At 38.8% G+C, this 19,219-nt stretch overlaps 1 protein-coding gene across 1 annotated transcript in view; it reads right to left on the bottom strand.

Moving 5' to 3' along the window:
* COL25A1 (collagen type XXV alpha 1 chain) overlaps positions 1–19,219 on the bottom strand; it is a 446,709-nt gene that overhangs the window by 163,884 nt on the left and 263,606 nt on the right. The window contains exon 7 of the mRNA XM_050946748.1: positions 7,061–7,078. Coding sequence (XP_050802705.1) covers positions 7,061–7,078 — 18 coding nt within the window. The remainder of the gene's footprint in view (positions 1–7,060; positions 7,079–19,219) is intronic.

Raw genomic sequence — 19,219 nt, 5'->3', positions numbered from 1 at the left:
GAAAGTAGATTTCATACACCTTATTGTGGCTGTGTTCACATGTGGGTTGTTTTTTTTTGAAACATCAGATATCAACAAAAAGTCTTGAGCCCAATTCTCCAGCTCTCTCTGGTGAAAATCAGGAGCAACTCCACTGAAGTCAACAGAGTTACACTGGAGCCAGGAAAGAATCAGGTCTGTTGCCTTTTACGAGGCAACTACTGTAAAGAAATGTATAGACCATGGATATGGCATTTGTTTCATTAGTTACACAACTTAATGCTGCCTGAGTGTTTCCTGCAAAGATCACATTAAATTTCAGTACTGTACAAAGATTACATTATGGCTGTAAAAGGGAAGGAAGGTTACCAAACAGAGATGTAATAGCAGAGAAGTAATAAAGTGTCCAGAATACTCTCTGAAGCTCTACCAGTCAGATACTTAAGTGACTTTGTTCAAACAAGCTTATTTATGAGCTGCACTCAGTTAAGGCTAAATCCTGATTCCACAGAAGTTAATGGCAAAACTCCCATTAACTTCAACGGCAGTAAGTTTTGGCCCTTGCTGCCAAAATGCAGACATAACAAATAGAATTTTGCACACTCTCTCTCTAATTCTCTGTCCGATTACATCCATCACCCATATGTGGTTGCTAGAAGTGAGCTGTAATGATTTTTTTTTAAAAGCCTAGTAATAACAACAAAATAAAATAGTTTAAGAGCCCAAATTATCAGAGTCTGGGCCCAACTTTCTTCTCATTTACACGGGTGTAACTCTATTGACTTGATATTCTGAATATAAATAATTGCAACCGAGAGGAGAATCATTGTCTTTACGTCCAGACGAAACTACAAATACCTTTATAAAGAACATTATTTAATTCTGGTTCAATGTCTCTTCTTCCTTATTATAAAAGTCTGGTAAATTTTTAATTCCCATAAAAAGAAAATAATTTCCCCCTTAACTTCTAGAACCTGTCAAGATATGATTTCAGGGTTCTATGTCTTCCATTCAACGGATGTAGACATCACTAATACCTAATAGAAGACAGGGGATATGCAGTAGCTCTCTGCACTGTTTATGTTAGTGAAGTCATCTACTGTAGGAGAAAGAAAAGACTGACCCAGTGTCTTTAAAGGTAAAAAGCTTTTTGGTTTCATTTTAAATGACAGATTACAGTAATGAGGACGTACAGTGGGCCTTATACTGAAGTCCTGACTTTGTTATTCAAACTTCAGTTTTTACTTAAAAAATGCAGTTTTACACAAAGACATGAGTGAACGTACAAACTTTGTAGCAGCAGTTTCATAGCCCATATTTATGCTTGGAAGAATTAGATTTATATAAAATTTCAATGGATAATATGGATATTGATTTTTGACTTTTTTTCCCTATTTTTATCAATTTACATTTTCACAGTTGTGAGAAATTACACAGGAATAAAACAATGGGGAAAAGAGTTACACAGTTATTTAATGACAGAAAAGCTGAGATTCAAAAAGTTAACGTCTGATAGCCATTGAAACACAAATTGTCAGTATCACATGTCAAAATATACAACTAAATATTCTTAAAGCAAACTCTAGTAAGTTCTCAGGCAGAACTGTACATTTCAATGATCATTGATGGAAATATTTTTTAGTTGGTTTGTGTATAGAAGGTGAAATTGACATTTCCCGACATTTACTGATAAAAATCAAATCCTTTCAAGCACACCTATATTGAAATTATGGCTCTAATTATATCATTTAAACTAATGACCACAACTATACCAATTTCACTCCATACTTAACTCAACCCACTGTGCCTAGAAATCACGGATTTATGAGACTGTACAAGCAGCAAAGAGTCCTGTGGCACCTTATAGACTAACAGACGTTTTGGAGCACGAGCTTTCGTGGGTGAATACCCACTTCGTCAGATGCAGCGACTGTACATGACTTTTTGTAACATTGATCAAATTTCTAAAGTTTGAGGCTTAAGTTTGACCTGCATGCACTGTGCATCACACATAACGCAAATCTGCACCAACAAATGGCATTTTCACATAATAAATGAGCATATCTCATTTTATTGTTCAGCAGGGGGAGGGACCACTTGATGAAGTGAGGTATCAGCAGCCACTAAGAGGGGAACAGCTGCCAGATCTTTCTGCAGAGTGGAACAGGTGGTGGCCCAGATGACAGCCATCTCCTGTGAGTTTGGGGCTTCTCTCCTCACTCATTATGACAAGGCACTGGATGATCAGAGGTGGGTGCTAGCTGACAAGAATTTCTGGCTGATGGACAGCTAGAAGACAATGTCCTTCAGCGAGCATTGGCTCTATTGGCAGGGAGGAAGTAAATGGAGTATTGCTTCTTCTGCACCAGCAGTCATGGGCTCCTTCTCTGGACCTGGTTTTGATCCTGCACACTGAGCTTTTCTTTCCCTCTCCGCAATCCTCTACACTCCATGGTAATGTTTCAAGCACTCGTGTGGAGAAACTGTTGAAGAGTTTAAACCTCAATTTGGAGCAGCTCGAGAAAGGGAAGCCATTTTGAGGGAATAATGGATATTGTTGTTAGGCTTTGTTGTGTTGGTGCTGTAGCAGATAACAGCCTGTTTTCCAACTCTTTAGTGTACCCACAACACTATTTATTCTTATGACCTGCACACCATGACTATAGCTTTAACCAGGGGTGGCTCTATGGATTTTGCCATCCTAAGCATGGCAGGCAAGCTGCCTTCGGTCGTTTGCCTGTGGAGGGTCTGGTGGTCCTGTTTAACAAAGCTACCTACACCTAGCAGCCTGGTGTAAACCAGCCTCCCCAAAACTAAATTATATATATATTTATTGACGAAGGTACCTCAAAAGGCTGAATGTGGATGGCTATCCAAACTGCCTGCACTTATAGAGAAACTCAGCAGGCCTTGCAGCCCACTATCCCCACACAATTGTCTTCCAACTCTACTCAGTGATAGCTTCCCAAGCAAAAGGACCTGTTGCCTGCTACCCTCCTCTAGTTTCTTTGGAGGATGCACTGCTCTCTTCCAGTGTCTTTGCGGGGCCACCAGTCAGAGCCAGTACTCCCCTAGAATCCTGGAAGTTCTCTAAGGGGTGATAAACTGCTTTTCCACACACATTGCAGTACAAGACATCACAGAGCTACTCTCTGTGTGCTGTTGACAATTTTTTTCCTGCCTTTCACAGAAAAAAAGTACAATATGAAAGCACTGCTCTTAGAAAACATATCAAAGTTTTTTTTGCCAAACCCGCTGACTACATAGAGTAGCTTCAGCCAATCAGGAAACCAAAGCCAATACTATGGGGCTTTTGGGATCAAATATAACTGATTATTGTTGCTTGAAGTTAAGGAAGCTCGAAGTTAAAAAAAAAATTCAAACATTTGTCACAAAAAGTGTTGCAGTTCCCTTATAACGTGTAAGCAGAGTCAGGATGAGCTCTACCCTGACATCTGGTGGTGAATTATGGGGAGTGTGGAAAGGAATTTTAGGTATTTGCATTGGCACACCCACCCCACCTAGCATAGCCCACGGCAGCCTGGGATGGTTATTTTGACAGCTCTGGGATCCCCAATTTCTTTGTTATTGGGGCAGGAGGAATAAAGTGTTGTCACCCTGATTATGTGAATGAGGAACTATGAAACTGCTGTATGATAGAGATGTCTCAATATCAATTAAGTAGCACTTGCTAGACAAGGGATATGGGTGCCAAAACCCACTGAAAGGAGAGAGGCTGGGGACTGGTGTGTGTACCTGATGGTATGGGCCCCTTTTGAGGGCCTGGAACACCAGTTGCACATCCTCCTCTCTCCACTGTTGAAGAGTAGAGCTAATTTTGATTCCATTAGGAGTCCATTTAGAGGCTGCTGAGCTGAATTCATGTTGAGCCAATGGTGCACCAGCAGCGGGGCTCCCCTACTACAAGCTGAAATCACTAAATAGAGCTAAGCTTACTGAGCTGAGATTGCTGAGTGCTGTGTTAACTAGTGGGGAGAGCCTGAAGATCTATTGCTAAGCGGCTGGCAGAGCGGAGCAGTTTGCAGCATGTTGGAGCAGCTCATGGAACAGTGAGCGGAGTGGAGTGGTTTGCGGGGACGGCTGGAGTGGCTCACGGGTTGGCTGGAGGAGCGGCACAGCTGGTATGATGAAGGCTGAAGCAGAACTCCATGGAGAGGCACAGCAGTTGGCCCTAGCCCACGTAAGGTGCCCCTTAACACCCTGTGTGTGCCCCCCACCATTTTCACCCAGGCTGGGGGGGTAAAACTCTGCAGATAAACTTTTGAATTCTGGGTTGGCACTGACCAGAGACTTTTGGGTTGTTGAACTTTGGGGTGATTGGACTTAAGACCCTAAGGGGGGAAAGGACATTGCCAAACGTACTTGGAGGTGGGTTTTTGCTTATGGTTTGTGTTATAATCCTGTTTGTGGTGTTTCTCCAACGTGATGCCGCATTGTTTCCCTCCTTTATTAAAAGGATTTTGCTACATTCAGACTCCGTGCTTGCAAGTGTGGAAGTATTGCCTCCTAGAGGCGCCTGGGGGGGGGTGGTATGTAATTGTCCCAGGTCACCTGGTGGGGGTTGAAGCCGGTTATGCATTATGTTATTGAAATGGAACCCCTGGATACTGAACCCGGCCCTTGTTGCTGCCAACCTAAAGGGGCAGAAGGGTTATACGTACATAACTTTAAATTGGGAAGTATCAAATGGATGTAAAATTCTTTCACAGACATTTCACAAATATGAAAATAGGCAATATCTGACTAAAACAAATATTCATGATTAATATTTTGCCAGGTTCTAATAAGAATTTGGAGGGCCAGTTAAGAGAGGAGAGTAGTCTCTGTAAAGCTGTGATGTCCCATATAAAGTGCAGATGGCAAGTTGTCAGTGTCTTGGCTTGGTCTCTTAAGTAGTTATGCTGGAACACTGTAAGAAGTATACTGCACCAGGAAAAGGCCGGGCACAGGGTACTTCCATGTGAGGCTGGGTGAAACAAAGCCACAATTAAGCACTTTGACCGTATTTTTATTTATTGGTGGTGGATATTATTTTTATATATTATTTGTAGTACCCAGGAGCCACAGTCTTGGATCTGGACTCCTTTGTGACAGGCACTGTATGAATACTCAACTAAAAGAGCTCACAGCGGGATTTCCTAAGCAAGTTTGGTCTTTTCTTTGATTATTGCAGTATGTTGATTGTTTTCTAACATTTACGTTCCTTCTGTTACTAGAAAAAAAGTTACTCTTTTTCTCATTAATGTAACCCATCTTCTTTCATTGCCAGGGTATTATATTCTATGTAGGCTGAACTATGACCTACAGGTAATATTCTGTTCTTTGATAAATGTATGTATTTCCATTGTATTCAATAGGAGTTGCATCGTCATGCCTGAGGGGAGAATTTGGCCTTATGGATTTCCATTGGAAATGAACCCTTTTGGTGAGTGTTAATCACTGGATTTCATATCCTCAATAAGACACATCTGATGTTCTTTGGGATCATTTTAGCACCAGCCTTTCAACTTTAAATTGCCAAAGCACTGATTCCAGTATTGCGACTATTCCTCAGAGTAATTTTGTTAACAGTAGGGTATTCAAAACTGTTTTCTATTTAAAGGAAAAAAGTAACCATAAATAGGTGCTGTACTATTTAAAAGCTATGACAAAAAATCTGTAGTTCTGCTTTGGGTTCAATATTGTCAGCAGTAGAACAGGAACAGGAGCTTTTATAGAAAATGTTCACGGTCTGTAAGACAGAGATCATTTTTACTGAGCTGAAATAGGAAAAACAAAATTAAATGAACTTTTATATTGTATTCTTATGAAAAAGACCCCATTGATATTGAATCAATAAAAATTTAAATACAACTGTTTTCCAGTTGTTGTGGATTTATTTATGTGCAGTATTTATGTATGTGTTGCATGGATGTAGTAAATACTTCATACACATCAAGGTTGACCCAAGAATAGGTGTTAATGTAGGACACAGTACTGTAATGTAGCTCTGCTCTTAGTGCAAACAAATAGACCTAGAACACAGGAAACTTTCTAAGTGTTCCCTTTGTCAGCACAGGAAACTTATTCTTTGGAGCCAGGAAGCCATTTAGTTTAGCCAAGCCGATTAACTTTTTGCACTCCAAATTCCTCATAAGCATAGTTAAGACTGGGAAAATTACATAGTACCAAATGCTGACCAAAAATGTTTAATTAAAACTGGGGAGGGGCAGTTTGCTAAAAGTGTCTGCTTTCTGTGAAAAACATTAATTTTCCATTAAAAAAAACCTCTAAATATCAGAAAACCATAAAGTTTTCAGGCAAAAAAAAATCAAAATATTTCATGGTGCATTACAACCATGCAAATGGAAAGAACCTTAATTTTATATTAACTAAAATCCAATTTAGTTTTGCCTACTTCTCCTTCTCTTTTGCTCTTCCATTTTTCTGAATATAACCCAATTTATATATAATTTATATATAATTTCTGTTATTTCTAATACTTCTCCTCTTTTATTGTCTGTGTCTGACTGAGATCTCAGGATGAATTTCCTTTTCACTTAATTCCCATTTCTTTAATTACCCTTCACATGACATGCAATTGTGCTATTCTTAACCAAAGCAGAACTAATTCAGGGATTGTATACTATTAATCAAAGTAGCAAGTAGTCCAATATCTGAAATAACTGAAGCCTGCCCAGATTACAACAGCATTATTAGTATGTGATTAATAAGCAGTTAATGTGAACCAGCTCCTGCTACACATTTGCTAAGTTATTTCATCTTGCTTTAAAGTTATGTGGCAAAGTTTCAATCCATAGTTAAGTGATCTGCTTTATTTGGTAATACATTGTTAAACCCACCATCTGGTCAAACAGCTGATGGAATTAAAACAACCATATGGGGGCCCCATGTTTCTCTCTTGGGAAATATTTGGTCTACTGTGTTGTGTAATGATTACCAGCCTCTAGCTTTTTTTAAATGCCAGTCCCAAAAAATAAAAAGAATTTGAAGATAATCAGAGTTCTGTTGACTCCACAGTTAGGCATAATCTAGTGTAAAAGAACAAGATGACACTTACTTGAGGACCAGGTTGACCCTGCAAAATAAAAAAAGAGAGGGAGAGAGAGGGCGAGTTACAGAAAGATCATTAACCTGAACAGAACCTGACAAAGTTTTCTGATAAGAAGGTGATGACCATTCCAGCAAGAAGCAACCTCAATAAAATTAGATTATGGAGTCTCATCATTATGTTCAATTAGAACTAAAATTAGTGGCTTTTTGTCACAATTAACTGATCCATGGGAAATTATGACAATAATACACCTTCATTTAAGAAACTTCATAGTTGTACTGCTCAGATTAGTGTGATACAGAAATGATGGAAGGACTTAAATTAACTATACAGGAGTGAGGGAGACGATACAGATATTGGATTTATTTAGGTAAAAACTCTGGACTTTATTTATTTATTTTAAGCAGTTAAACTACTGTATCAGGCTTGATTTACCGCACTGGTGCAGGGAGGTGTAAACTACTCTCTATTTAGAATTGGAAAAGGTTCAGAAAAGGGCAACAAACATGATTAGGGGTATGGAACGGCTTCCGTGTGAGAAAAGATTAATAAGACTGGGACTTTTCAGCTTGAAAAAGAGACAACTAAGGGAAGATATGATTGAAGTCTATAAAATCGTGACTGGTGTAGAGAAAGTAGATATGGAAGTGTTGTTTACTACTTCTCATAACACAAGAAGTAGGGATCACCAAATGAAATTAATAGGCAGCATGTTTAAAACAAATGAAAGGAAGTATTTCTTCACACAATGCACAGTCAGCCCATAGAACTCCTTGCCGGAGGATGTTGTAAAGGCCAAGGTCATAAGAGGGTTCAAAACAGAACTAGATAAATTCATGGAGGATAGGTCCATCAATGGCTATTAGCCAGGATGGGCAGGAATGATGTCCCTAGCCCTCTGTTTGCCAGAAGCTGGGAATGAGCAACAGGGGATGGATCACTTGATGATTAACTGTTCTGTTCATTCCCTCTGGGGCACTTGGCACTGGCCACTGCCAGAAGACAGGTTACTGACTAGAGGGACCTTTGGTATGACCCAGCAGGGCCATTCTTATGGTCTTATGTACTGTGCTAATGATGGCTGCCATGTCAGGGAACACACTTATCAGGGAGGTTACATGGTCTTTCCACCCCTGCCACCTGCTACGCACCCCTGGGAGCGTAGGTTTAAACTGAGGCTACAGTATCACAGGAATCCTGCCAGCAGAGGTGGCTTGAGGATACACTGATTCAGTGCATCTCCCATTCACACCCTCCATGACAAGCAATCCACTCCCTCCTTGGCTTTTGTGGGGCAGTGCTGGTCTGGCCAGCGGAGGGCCCCATGGCAGACCAAGGAGCTTTAGGAATCTTGTGCTGCTGCAATCACTTTCTGTATGGACATTCTATCACAGGGGCCCCTGCATCTTGGATTCCTCTGGAAAAAGTTAGCAAGTTCCATGAGTAAATGTGAAGAGGAAATGTACTATGGTACAATATAGTAAGTGTGACTGTGAACTACAACCTCACGGAGGATCAAATCACATTGGAAGACAGAGGAACTTTTACAAGGAGGCAAATGTTTGAGCTTTTAGAACTAGCTAAGATTTTTGGCTTTTCTAGTAACTCAATAACATTTTAGTTTAATGAGAAAAACCTTTCCTTTTGTTAAATGTAACTGTGCCTAAAGACATTTTAAAAAGAAATAAAAAATGTCTTCACTTTAGTTTCAGGACACTGTAATTCCTAAAATGGGTCAAAAGGTTTATATGGCCTCTAACCATCTCGATCTGTTCTCAACTATTTTTTCCCCAGAACTTTAAAGAGTATAATCGAGATGTTTTCTACCCAAGGACTATTACCTACAAACAAAAGTTTCTGAATAATGTCACTTTTTGCTTATAGTTTATCAGGTTTTATTACACTAAATAGAAAATGTCCCCTTGAGATATATATATATATATATATATATATATATATATATATATATGTCATTTTGCAATATGAAGTCTATGATCACTACATAGTAAATAGTACTAGAACATTACAGAGCTATCACAGTCCTAGTATAGCAGAATTCTGGCTATCAGATGTGCACTGAGAGAGACTGCAAACTCCCATCACTTAGCATGTGGTTGGCATTTTGTATTCCTTCCTTCGGAGGAGTGAGTCTCAGTACCAGATGCTTTTGAAGATTTTAAAGCTTAATTTTTTAAGCCAAAACAATATTTGGAAGTTGTTAAATGGTTCTAATGTAAAAGGAAGCTTTAAAATTTCTCAGCTCTGGGGCTGACACCTCAGACTAGGTTAATCCAAGGCAATTAAAAGAATTACCCAAGCCCCACAGGATTTCCCAAAAGCCTATACTTTGTCCCACCTGGCTGCAACAATTTTAAAGTCAGTGACACTTTAGATGTACATGCTGGTCCCAATCCTGAAATCAATGAGAATTTTGCCTAGTAATGACTGCAGGACTGGGCCCACTATAGATAAACCACATTTAAAACAATGCAAACATATACACCCACAGACTCAGAAACACATGTAAAACCATAATATATTCTGAAATATCTATGAAAGACTACTAAAATAATCTCAAAATTTTGACTTCAGCTGACCTAAAATGTAAAGGAAGCCCAGGCAGAGCTTCAAAGTCCGTTGTATATGTGTATGTGTACCTAACACTTCCATATACATGTCCATACAAATTCTGAGTACAAATGTGCACATCTAACTTGAAAATTTGGCCCAAATATCAGCAATATACAGATAGTTACTTAAATTCAGAAATACTGAAACCAACATTCAAACAATAGTAGGGTTTTAATTTAAAAAAATAAATTGAGTAAACAAAAAATAGATTTGAAAGCTGCCACTCCTTTGTTATCGGCATACCTTGTGCCTACATGCTACAGAGCGTTGCAGAATGGAGAGTGTTGTGCAGCACACAGCTGAGTGAATTAAAGACTGGAGATGAAATTGTGGTCCCACTGACGTCAACAAGCATTCTACCTGTGATGTCAACAGGGCCAGGATTTCTCTCTTTAACTCTGGTTTTCTTTTATCATGTATACATTGTAGCATTAAGACTCAGCTATGTACTAGGGCCACAGGGCTGCTTTTGCACCCCGCAGAGAGAGTCAAGTGCAACTGTGCCTCAAGGAGGCACAGGCCCAGCTTCATAAAGGGACTTAGATGTTGCCATGCTCAGCATCGCAGTGTTTAACTTTTAGGCACCTAAAAAAAACAAACATCACAGGAACAACACTGTGATCCACAAAACCTGAGTTAGATACTTAGGTTCTCTACATAATGAATTGGGGAAGATAGCTGCCTCATAATGTGACCCACAAAAGCCAGCATACTAGGTGAGGAGCTCCGCACCTCTCTCAGAGTAGGTGCCTATCTCCACTTAGTGATTCATGAGAGGGAACTCCTGTCCTGGAACCACACAGCTTAGGTAATAAATACTTTCTTGTGGGAATGCATTAGATTTGTGCCTTGCTCCACAGAAAATGGCAGCAGCAGGTAAGGGTGCACACTTTATAATTTTTAACTCAGCAGTTAGAGCACTCACCTGGGATGCAGGAGACCCAGGTTTAATTCTCCCATCTCTGCCAAAGAAGGAAAAGGGATTTGAACAGAGGTCTCCCATCTCTCAAGTGAGGGCTTTAGCAACTGAGCATGGGATAGTCTGATGTGGGGCTCCCTCAATCTCTTCTGTTGAAACTGTGGCACTATGGATAAATAATTAAAGAGTGATTGGAGCAGATGGACTGGACGCAGGGTCTTCCAACCTCTGGTGAGTGCCCCAACCTCAAGGCTACTAATTCTCTCTCTCGCTCTTTCTGGCCCAATGACTATTTAAGTCTTTGCTCACAGTGCAATAGCTATTGGGCCAGAAAGAGAGCAAGAGAATGATTCTGTAGCTTAGTGCTTAAGGCACCCACCAGAGAGGTCGGAGACCCAGGGGTCAATTCCACAGTGGAACAACTTCAACAGGATAGACTGAGGGAGTTCCCTATCAGAATATCCCATAGCTGAGTAGTTGGGGCACTCTTCTCAGTGGTGTAGGGATCTCCTCTTCAATTCCTTTCTCCCTCTCCAACAGAGAGGGAATTAAACCTGGGTCTCCCACATGCCAGGTGAGTGCTCTAACTACTGAGCTCAAAGTCACCGCCTCCTCAGTTGTGAACGGGACCCAATCTGGTAGGCAACCTCTGAGAACATCTACCCAATAGGGCCCCACAAGCAAACACCTATCTTTGCCGGTTCGTGAATTGTTGTGGGGCTTAGGTGGGAGATAGTTGTATGGACACCTAGAGGGAGGCAGCAGTGCATGTGCTCAGAGGCAGAAACTTAGTTGCCTAGGGAACTTTTACCCTGAAAATTTCACTGCCTAGTGAGTGCAGGCGCCGACAGGGTTCGGCAGAAGTTCTCGGGAATGCAGTGGAGCCTAAAACTGGGATTTAGGTGCCTAAGTACCTTTGTGGATTGGGACCATAGTGCTTTGTGGAAATCCTCGGGAGCATAATGACTGCATCACCCTTAATAAGGCTGATTTATACTGGCTGTCTCAATCTTAACACCAGAATTATCCAGCACGGAAAGTATATATGGGTAACCAATATAAAAGTACCCTTAAGACAGAAAAAGATCTCCAAGTCTGCTCTAATCTAAATGCAGAATCTCCTTTCAAATATGAACATATAATATGGAACCTTGTATCAATCAGGCTAATTATTTCAGGCTATTAGCCCTTCTTGATCAAAAAATATTTCTGTATACCCTCCATAGATCAGATATTTTATTTACACTACCCAACAATTGTAGTTATAGAATTGTTTTTGTTGCATCTCTTCATTTGTCTCCCTAATGTGTTTGCTGTTTTGTATGTAAAAAAAACAATGTTATACAAGAGAGATGGTGTAGCAAATCCTTTACTTTGGTGCTGGCCAGGTGCAAACGGAAGGATGGCACCATGAGTCTGACCACTACCTTTCCACTAGCTGCTATTCATACTGGCCTGAAGCACAAGAAGTCAAAGTTAGAGGGCATAAAGAAATTCATTATGCCCTTCTCCTTCCTTGTGTATCTACACAAGGGAAAAGCACAACCAGGCCCTAAATGAGTGGCTTTTGTGTTTATTTTTAAAATTATAATATGAACAGGATTTGTTTTGAAAACTCTCCTAAGCAGCTCCATTTCAATCATAGCAATGGTACTATATTTCTAAGGCAATGCTGAAGGACAGTGTCTCTCACTGATACTAAAACTATTCCTGGTTCATGAGTGGCATGGATCTTTAACACAATGCACTGTATGATGCTGTATATCAGGTTTTAGCTGAAATTAACTTTTAAACTCTAGATAAAAATCACTGTGAAAAATTGGCTCCGACGTTGAAAGGTTGGCAACATCTTAATTATGAAGCATTAGTGAGCACTTTATTAAAATATGCTACATAATGTACAATTAATATTTCTACTGCATATTAAAAATGGATAACATCAAGACATGGGGCTGAATTCTGTTTTAACACTTCGCTGCAGTTATGTGGAATATATACTGTGGTAGCTAAGCGCAGAATTGGTCCTATTTAATTTGCAAAAGAATAAGTTCCTTAATATGTGTAATTTATAACATTTTAGATGATTAAAGTATAATTTCACTCAGGAAAGTGACTCTGAAATGACTTTGTGGAGCTTCATATTAATTGTCTCTCGATGTCTGGCATATCAAATTTGCTCAGCTTAAAAGTCTAAAGGTGTTTCTTCTGCCAGATCTGTAAAGTCAACCTGGGACCTTACTGCCTCTTCTGGCACCACCAGTAATCAGCTGACTATTTTGATTACAATCTCTGAGGCAGGATAAAATCCAGGTTGATCTTCCACACATGTAGTGCCTCTTGCAATACTAACAGGGGCAAGATTTGCTGGTAAAGTAAGCAGACATGACTCAGAGGTGCACTTGAAGCAGGTGGGCTGATCTTAAGAAAGTGTGAATGTTTTAACTGGGAAAATTTGGTGGTTTGTGCCTTAATAGTGATGGTATGCACCATTTTCTTTTATTCAACAGGTAGCAGAAAGACATGGGGATGTGTTAGTCACCTGGAACCCCAGTTCAAGCACTGAAAGGTGCCCTGTTTATATTTTCTGACTTTCATAATTTAAAGATGGCTAATTTTAAAAATGTATTTGCTTTTCCCATTGAGGTTCATATTTTATTTCCTTTTGGCACTTCCCTCAGCTTGGATGGTGAAACTACAATAGTGTAGTTTTATTTTCTGTTTCTACTCTATTTCACTTTCTGTTTTTCATGAACTAGCACACTGCTGTTGAATGTGACCTTACAACTCAAACCCTAAGCTGGTAACCAATCTTGCCATTCTCACTGTGGTAGCTGCTTTGAACCAAATGCAGAACTACTTTTGTGACAATTATATTGACAACCTTTTCTCATTTGTTTTATTAGCCTCACCCATTTCCCGTATAATACTATGATAAAGGTAGCTACAAGTGCTCCCCGTTTTCAGCTGAGTCTTGTGAACAATTTTCCTTCATATGTACTTTGTGTGTGGGTGTGTGGGTGTGTGCGCGCACGCACACACACACATAGTTAATACAATTGGGTTTGAGTTTCACTTTAAAATTTTTGGCTGCAAAATTCTGGAGTTCAATTTGACAGCCTCTTCAACATCATCTTGATCAAAGGGAGTTTGACTGGCTGCTAACTGATCCCCTCCTGCCAGCTAATTTGATATCAGCCACTGACAGGGCAAGTGATACTGAAAGGAGGGGGCAAGGAAGTGAGGGCCAACTTAAGCAGCTGTAGCATCGAAGCCAACACTAAAAGTCTTCCAGACAAGTAACAGAGGTGATAAAAAAGTATAGATGAAGAAGCATAGTGAGTGGAGGTGGTAGTTGTAGCAGAAGGTTACTCTCCAAGAGAACCAGAACCCTGGAGAATAGAGAAAAGACTAATAAAAGAAGCAGGAGGGAGCTTGGCAACGGAGAGGAGTGGGTGTGGCCAGCTAAGACTGTGGCTGGCAGCACACAGAGGGAAAGATATGCATTGCTAGTATCAAAGCAAAAGAAGAGCCCAACTGGGAAAAGGAAGGGAAACAGTGATAATGAAAGAGAGAAGGAGCACCTTTTAGAAGTTGAGAAAGAGTAAGAGGAAGCAGAAAGAGTCCTATGAACCACCTAGAACATTTTTTTAAATACTTGAAGGATTTGTAAACAAAAAACTTCAAGATCTTCCATCACTATTTATAGAAGCTCCGACATGCATTTTCTAATTGAGAAAATATTTGTTCTGACAACTGATAACTAAACAGAATGCACTCCACCGAATTAAAGCCCACCTCTGATTTAATTAATTAGATTTTAAAAACATCCATCTCCCAAAAGAGTATCTGCGATGTGATACAAACAACTATAAAACCAAAATCAGGCCAACCCAATACCACCAGCCAACAACGCTGGCCAAAGCCACAAAACCCCAAAAAGAAAATCCAGTGAAAAAAGGCAGCCAAAAAGGGTCATAGATGTGCTATTACAAATAGGCAGACCTCATGCTAAATTTTGAAGACAATCAACAAGATACTTTGATGGACCTCCTATCAGTGAGTTCCATGGACAAAGATCCTGAACTGAGATGGCCCTGCCCCAGCACGATCCAGACAAAATGTGATTAGGACATAGAGATAACTTGGCTGTTCTCAGTTGCCTTGGATGAATGCAAAAAGAAGAGGTGGTTGGTAGGTCATCAGCTTAGGTTACTTAGGGCCATATAGGTTATATTAAGATGAACCAGTCCATGGCTGGCTATAAATTTACTTTAATGTACATTTTAACATAAATGATTCAAAAAAGAAAGGAAAGAGGAAAAATGTGTGGAAAGTCCTAGCTCATACTAGTTTTGAACAAATCACCTACCAGCTTTCCATCCATACCAATCGGACCCTAGGATAATCAAAAGCCAAAACAAAATGAAACAGTTAAATCATAGGAACACTGATGTCAGGGGCAAATATACAGACTTGTGGAATACTATAGGCTTTAGAAGATGATTTACTGTACGTCAGCAGTTAAATGCAATACCCTAAGGGCATCGGAGGCACCAAAGTTAAGAAAAAGGAACAGCAGGAGAAGCAGACCTAAGAAGGTAGTAATCAGAACAATATGGTGGGAAGTAATCAGGCAGTAGCTGGTGTTTGGCAAGAAAGTGTTCAACTTGAAATGAAAGATTTGTTAGACTTGCAAACCACAATGGTACAATACGACAGAACATATGAAATAATGCATCTGGCTTATGTATTTTGCTTGAAGCAATTAGGGAACTATATTAGGTAAGCCATTTACTGTATGGTTGTTATCACAATTATGACTTCAGAACACTTGAAGAAAGTAAATACTCCTCTCTAAAATCTCAGAAGTAATTTAGCTTTCAGATGAGGTTATTATAATGACTACTATTAAAAAGGCAGCATTTGCCAACAGTTACTACATTGTGTTAGCTGAGGTACTGAACTTTCTCTCTGTACTCAGAGAAGGAAAAAACCCTCTGCCAAATATTGGCTTTTTCTTGGTGACAATTGCACCTATTGCTATGTGATATTTCAGAGAGACAGATTACTTATTACTGCCCAATGGCCAGGTTCTGATTTCAGTTATATGGATGTAAACACAGAGTATCTCCATTCACTTCTATGGAATTATTTTGATCCATCTTGGTGAAACTCAGAATATGCACCAATATTAAATGTGTTGATACTGTTTTGGGAAATTTTATTATTTAAGATTTAAAGCCAGATTTTCAAAAATTCTCAGCACCCTCAGTTGGAAGCTACTAGGTATAGAATTCTTTTGCAAATATGGCCACTTACATAGGTGTCTAAATGGAAGAGCCAGGGTGCTTACTCTTTGAAAATTTGTTCTTGAATCGCGACAGTCTTCTGACAAATACAGTTTATACATTTCAATAATTCTGGTTACCTGTTTGTTTAGTTAGCTGTAGATTTATGTAAGAGTCATTCACTAATTTTGAGAGTTTGTCCAGTAAGACATTGTGCTTCCCAGTATGATGGCATTTATGCCTTGATATAATTATCAGTATATCACTGTACATCATCATATCATGAGTCATAGTGCAATGTCATGTCATAAAATGATGCGACATTGCATCAAACATTAATACAAAATCAATATGCAATGATTTAATCTACCCACTGAAAGTCATTTTTGGATCCTTTGATGTCCTGCAAGCTAGGCTTGAAGTAAAAATTGGACTGATCCAGAGATGAATTAAGGCAATCTGAAGCTCTCTGTAGATTCTACAAGGGGCTCCACGTAATCTACTTGTGCATCATGTCCCCACACCTTCTTGCAGGGACAGCAGTTTCAGAGTTAAGAGGAATGGGGAAATTCACACCTCTTGATGTGATTGTTTCAGGCTTTCTACAGAGACAAGGAGACCATGGCTCCACCACCTACACTTGGATCAAGTTTTCAAGTCTTCTTCATATCCCTGAGTGCTAGAAACATTATTTTTTCAATGAAAACTGAGAGACTGACATCATCCTGTGCCACCAGTTGCTGGGGGTCTATTCATAGTTCTATATGCCTATGCTTTAGTCCAGCCATGGATTGAGCAAAACAGTACTGTACATACAAACTGTACTGTATATATCTGATTTCAGAAACTGAAAATAAAATGCTATCAGTCCCACCAATATGTCTTAAAGAAAGCAAACACATAGATGGTGTGCAAAAAAATTATACCAAAACAGGACTCTTAAAGTAGTCACTCAAAGCATAGCAAAAGTCATTTGCCTCAACATTTTACTGCTACATTGCTTCATAGCAGCCATTCTGGAATCGCTACTTCTGAGAATGAGATTTTCATCTGCCCTTTTACTTTCATTTATAAACATTTCAGATCACAGCATATATGAGCTGAAAGAAAGGCTTAAAACATAGTGGTTTGAATCTCCCTCTTATAAATAAAAATTACTAGATGATAGAAGAAAGTCTGTAGCGGCCTCGATGTCCTATATAGTCTTGTAATTGGTGTCCTAGAAGTAAAACTTGTTTTTCCCCAGTATCAATTTGTATTAATACAAAAAAAAAAACATTTATCCCATGTATTAAAAGGGCAGTTTTCACTATTCTACTTCCCCAATACCCTCTAACATATACCACACAGAAAGCACTTAATGATTTCCTAGCAATCATATTGCACTTTATGGCATACACTTTTAGAAATTATCCTTGTTTTTGTGGGCACAATCTTATATCCTCAAATTATAACACATGTATTTTTTGCTTCCACAATGAACCGTGCACACAAATAACAGTATTGGTAAGTAGCCATCTAATAGCTAGACATATAACTACTAGTACATTAGTCAAATATATTAACTGTTAATATTTGTGCTTGCAATTTGTTGCAGGTGCGGAAATGAAAGCTGAGTTGAATCCTGGTTCTAGTTCTACAAAATCAGGTTCTAGTTCTACAAAACATTCTATAAACATTCACTAATTAATCCTCATAACAGTACTATGAGTCATAGTAAGTAAGTAGATAGAGATACAAACCCTCCCTAAGTTCCCTATGTTGGGCCAGCAGCTGAGTTTAACAATTTGGCCAATTGTAGGTTTAGCATTAAACCCTAGAGGTTTATTACTTTTATAATGAATGAATAAATAAAGAATTATACAACTATTGTTAGAAGGAAAACTCATCATAGGATGTAACTGCTGGCTCACAGGGAATGGCCTCAGTGGGTCCCCATGTCTACTTCAGCTCTTACAATTAAAATAATATTTCTATTTTCCAAATGAACAGGGAATTTCTTTGCCTGACTGAGAATAAACATTATACATAATTTATATCACCAGCTGTGTTACTCTACATGATGGGCATTAATTATTCTTAAGCTTTTACCTTCTCTACAGCCATATTATATCACTACAAAGCTAGAATTAAGGGTCCATGTGACACATATTTTCTATTAGTAAGTCCATGATTCTCAGTATTTTATAACTCTTGGAAGGGTGGAAAGTGAAATTCCTACTAGGCTGAAAATGAACATAAATGAGGTTGGATCCTGCTCTTATTGATTTCAATGGGAGTTTTCCTTTTGATTCCATTTGGAGCAGAACTGAGCACATGGTCTTAGCCTGGATGAATCTTCTGGGATTTCTTTTAAAAATGTAGGAGAGGGAAACTTAATTGGGGACTACTGAGTTACAGAAGAATAAAAACAAATTAATGGCATACACTTAAGATGTTGTTTTTATTTTTTGAGGCAATTACTCTACCGGAATAATGAATAAGATTCTTATTTTATAAAAATATTGAACCTGAACCATCAAATTAACTGTTAACTTATTTTTTCCTCTATTATATCCTTCCACTACTGACAGCAGACAAATAACACACTTTTCAAAATTGGAAACAATCAGTGTTTCCTCTAACAATTATTATTACTAATTAGTATATTATTTTTTGACAAACAGCAACAAAGTCTATGGTTTTCTGTGAGACAACCTCTGTCAAATCTCTTTCAAGAACTATCTAGAGTAGACAGGATGCACTGTGACAGAAGGGACTGATTAGGTTTTTAAAAAGTAGTTAATACTATTACTCATTCACTTCTTGTGGACATTGTGGAGGGTGCGGAAAACAGAATGCTCTCTCCTAATTATAGAAAATTCCTTCCTAAGTTTCCACCATTATCTTTAAAATGTGTCCTCTTACTAGATATCTACTGAATATACTGCTCTATTGGAGACCATAGTCTCTCAATTCCCAGTTATTTCCATGCGTAAAGCCTGGTTTTATGCAGAGAGAGGAATTTTACTCAAGAATATTTAGAGCTGGAAAAGCATCAAAATTAGTAAATTACATGTGCAAAAGTAAAAACAAAGTTTAACAAATCAATTTTTCCTGTTTACAATCAATGCCTCTTTCTTATTTATGGATTAATTTAGAGGCCTATATTTTTTAAATTAATATTTTTTTTCAAAACTAGTTTTAAAAATATTGAAAAAAGACAACAAAAATATTGGAAACCTCTGCAATATACATATATCTCTGCTTCCAAAAGGTACCAGCTCTATTAGTGCTGTCTTCGTCAGGAGTAATTGGTAAAATTAAGAAAATTCATGCTCAACATCA

This window comes from Gopherus flavomarginatus, chromosome 3, assembly GCF_025201925.1.
Source record: "Gopherus flavomarginatus isolate rGopFla2 chromosome 3, rGopFla2.mat.asm, whole genome shotgun sequence".
NCBI classification, from domain to species: Eukaryota; Metazoa; Chordata; order Testudines; family Testudinidae; genus Gopherus; species Gopherus flavomarginatus.
Note: the sequence above shows the minus strand (reverse complement) of the source record. Positions and strands in the feature narration are given on the sequence as shown.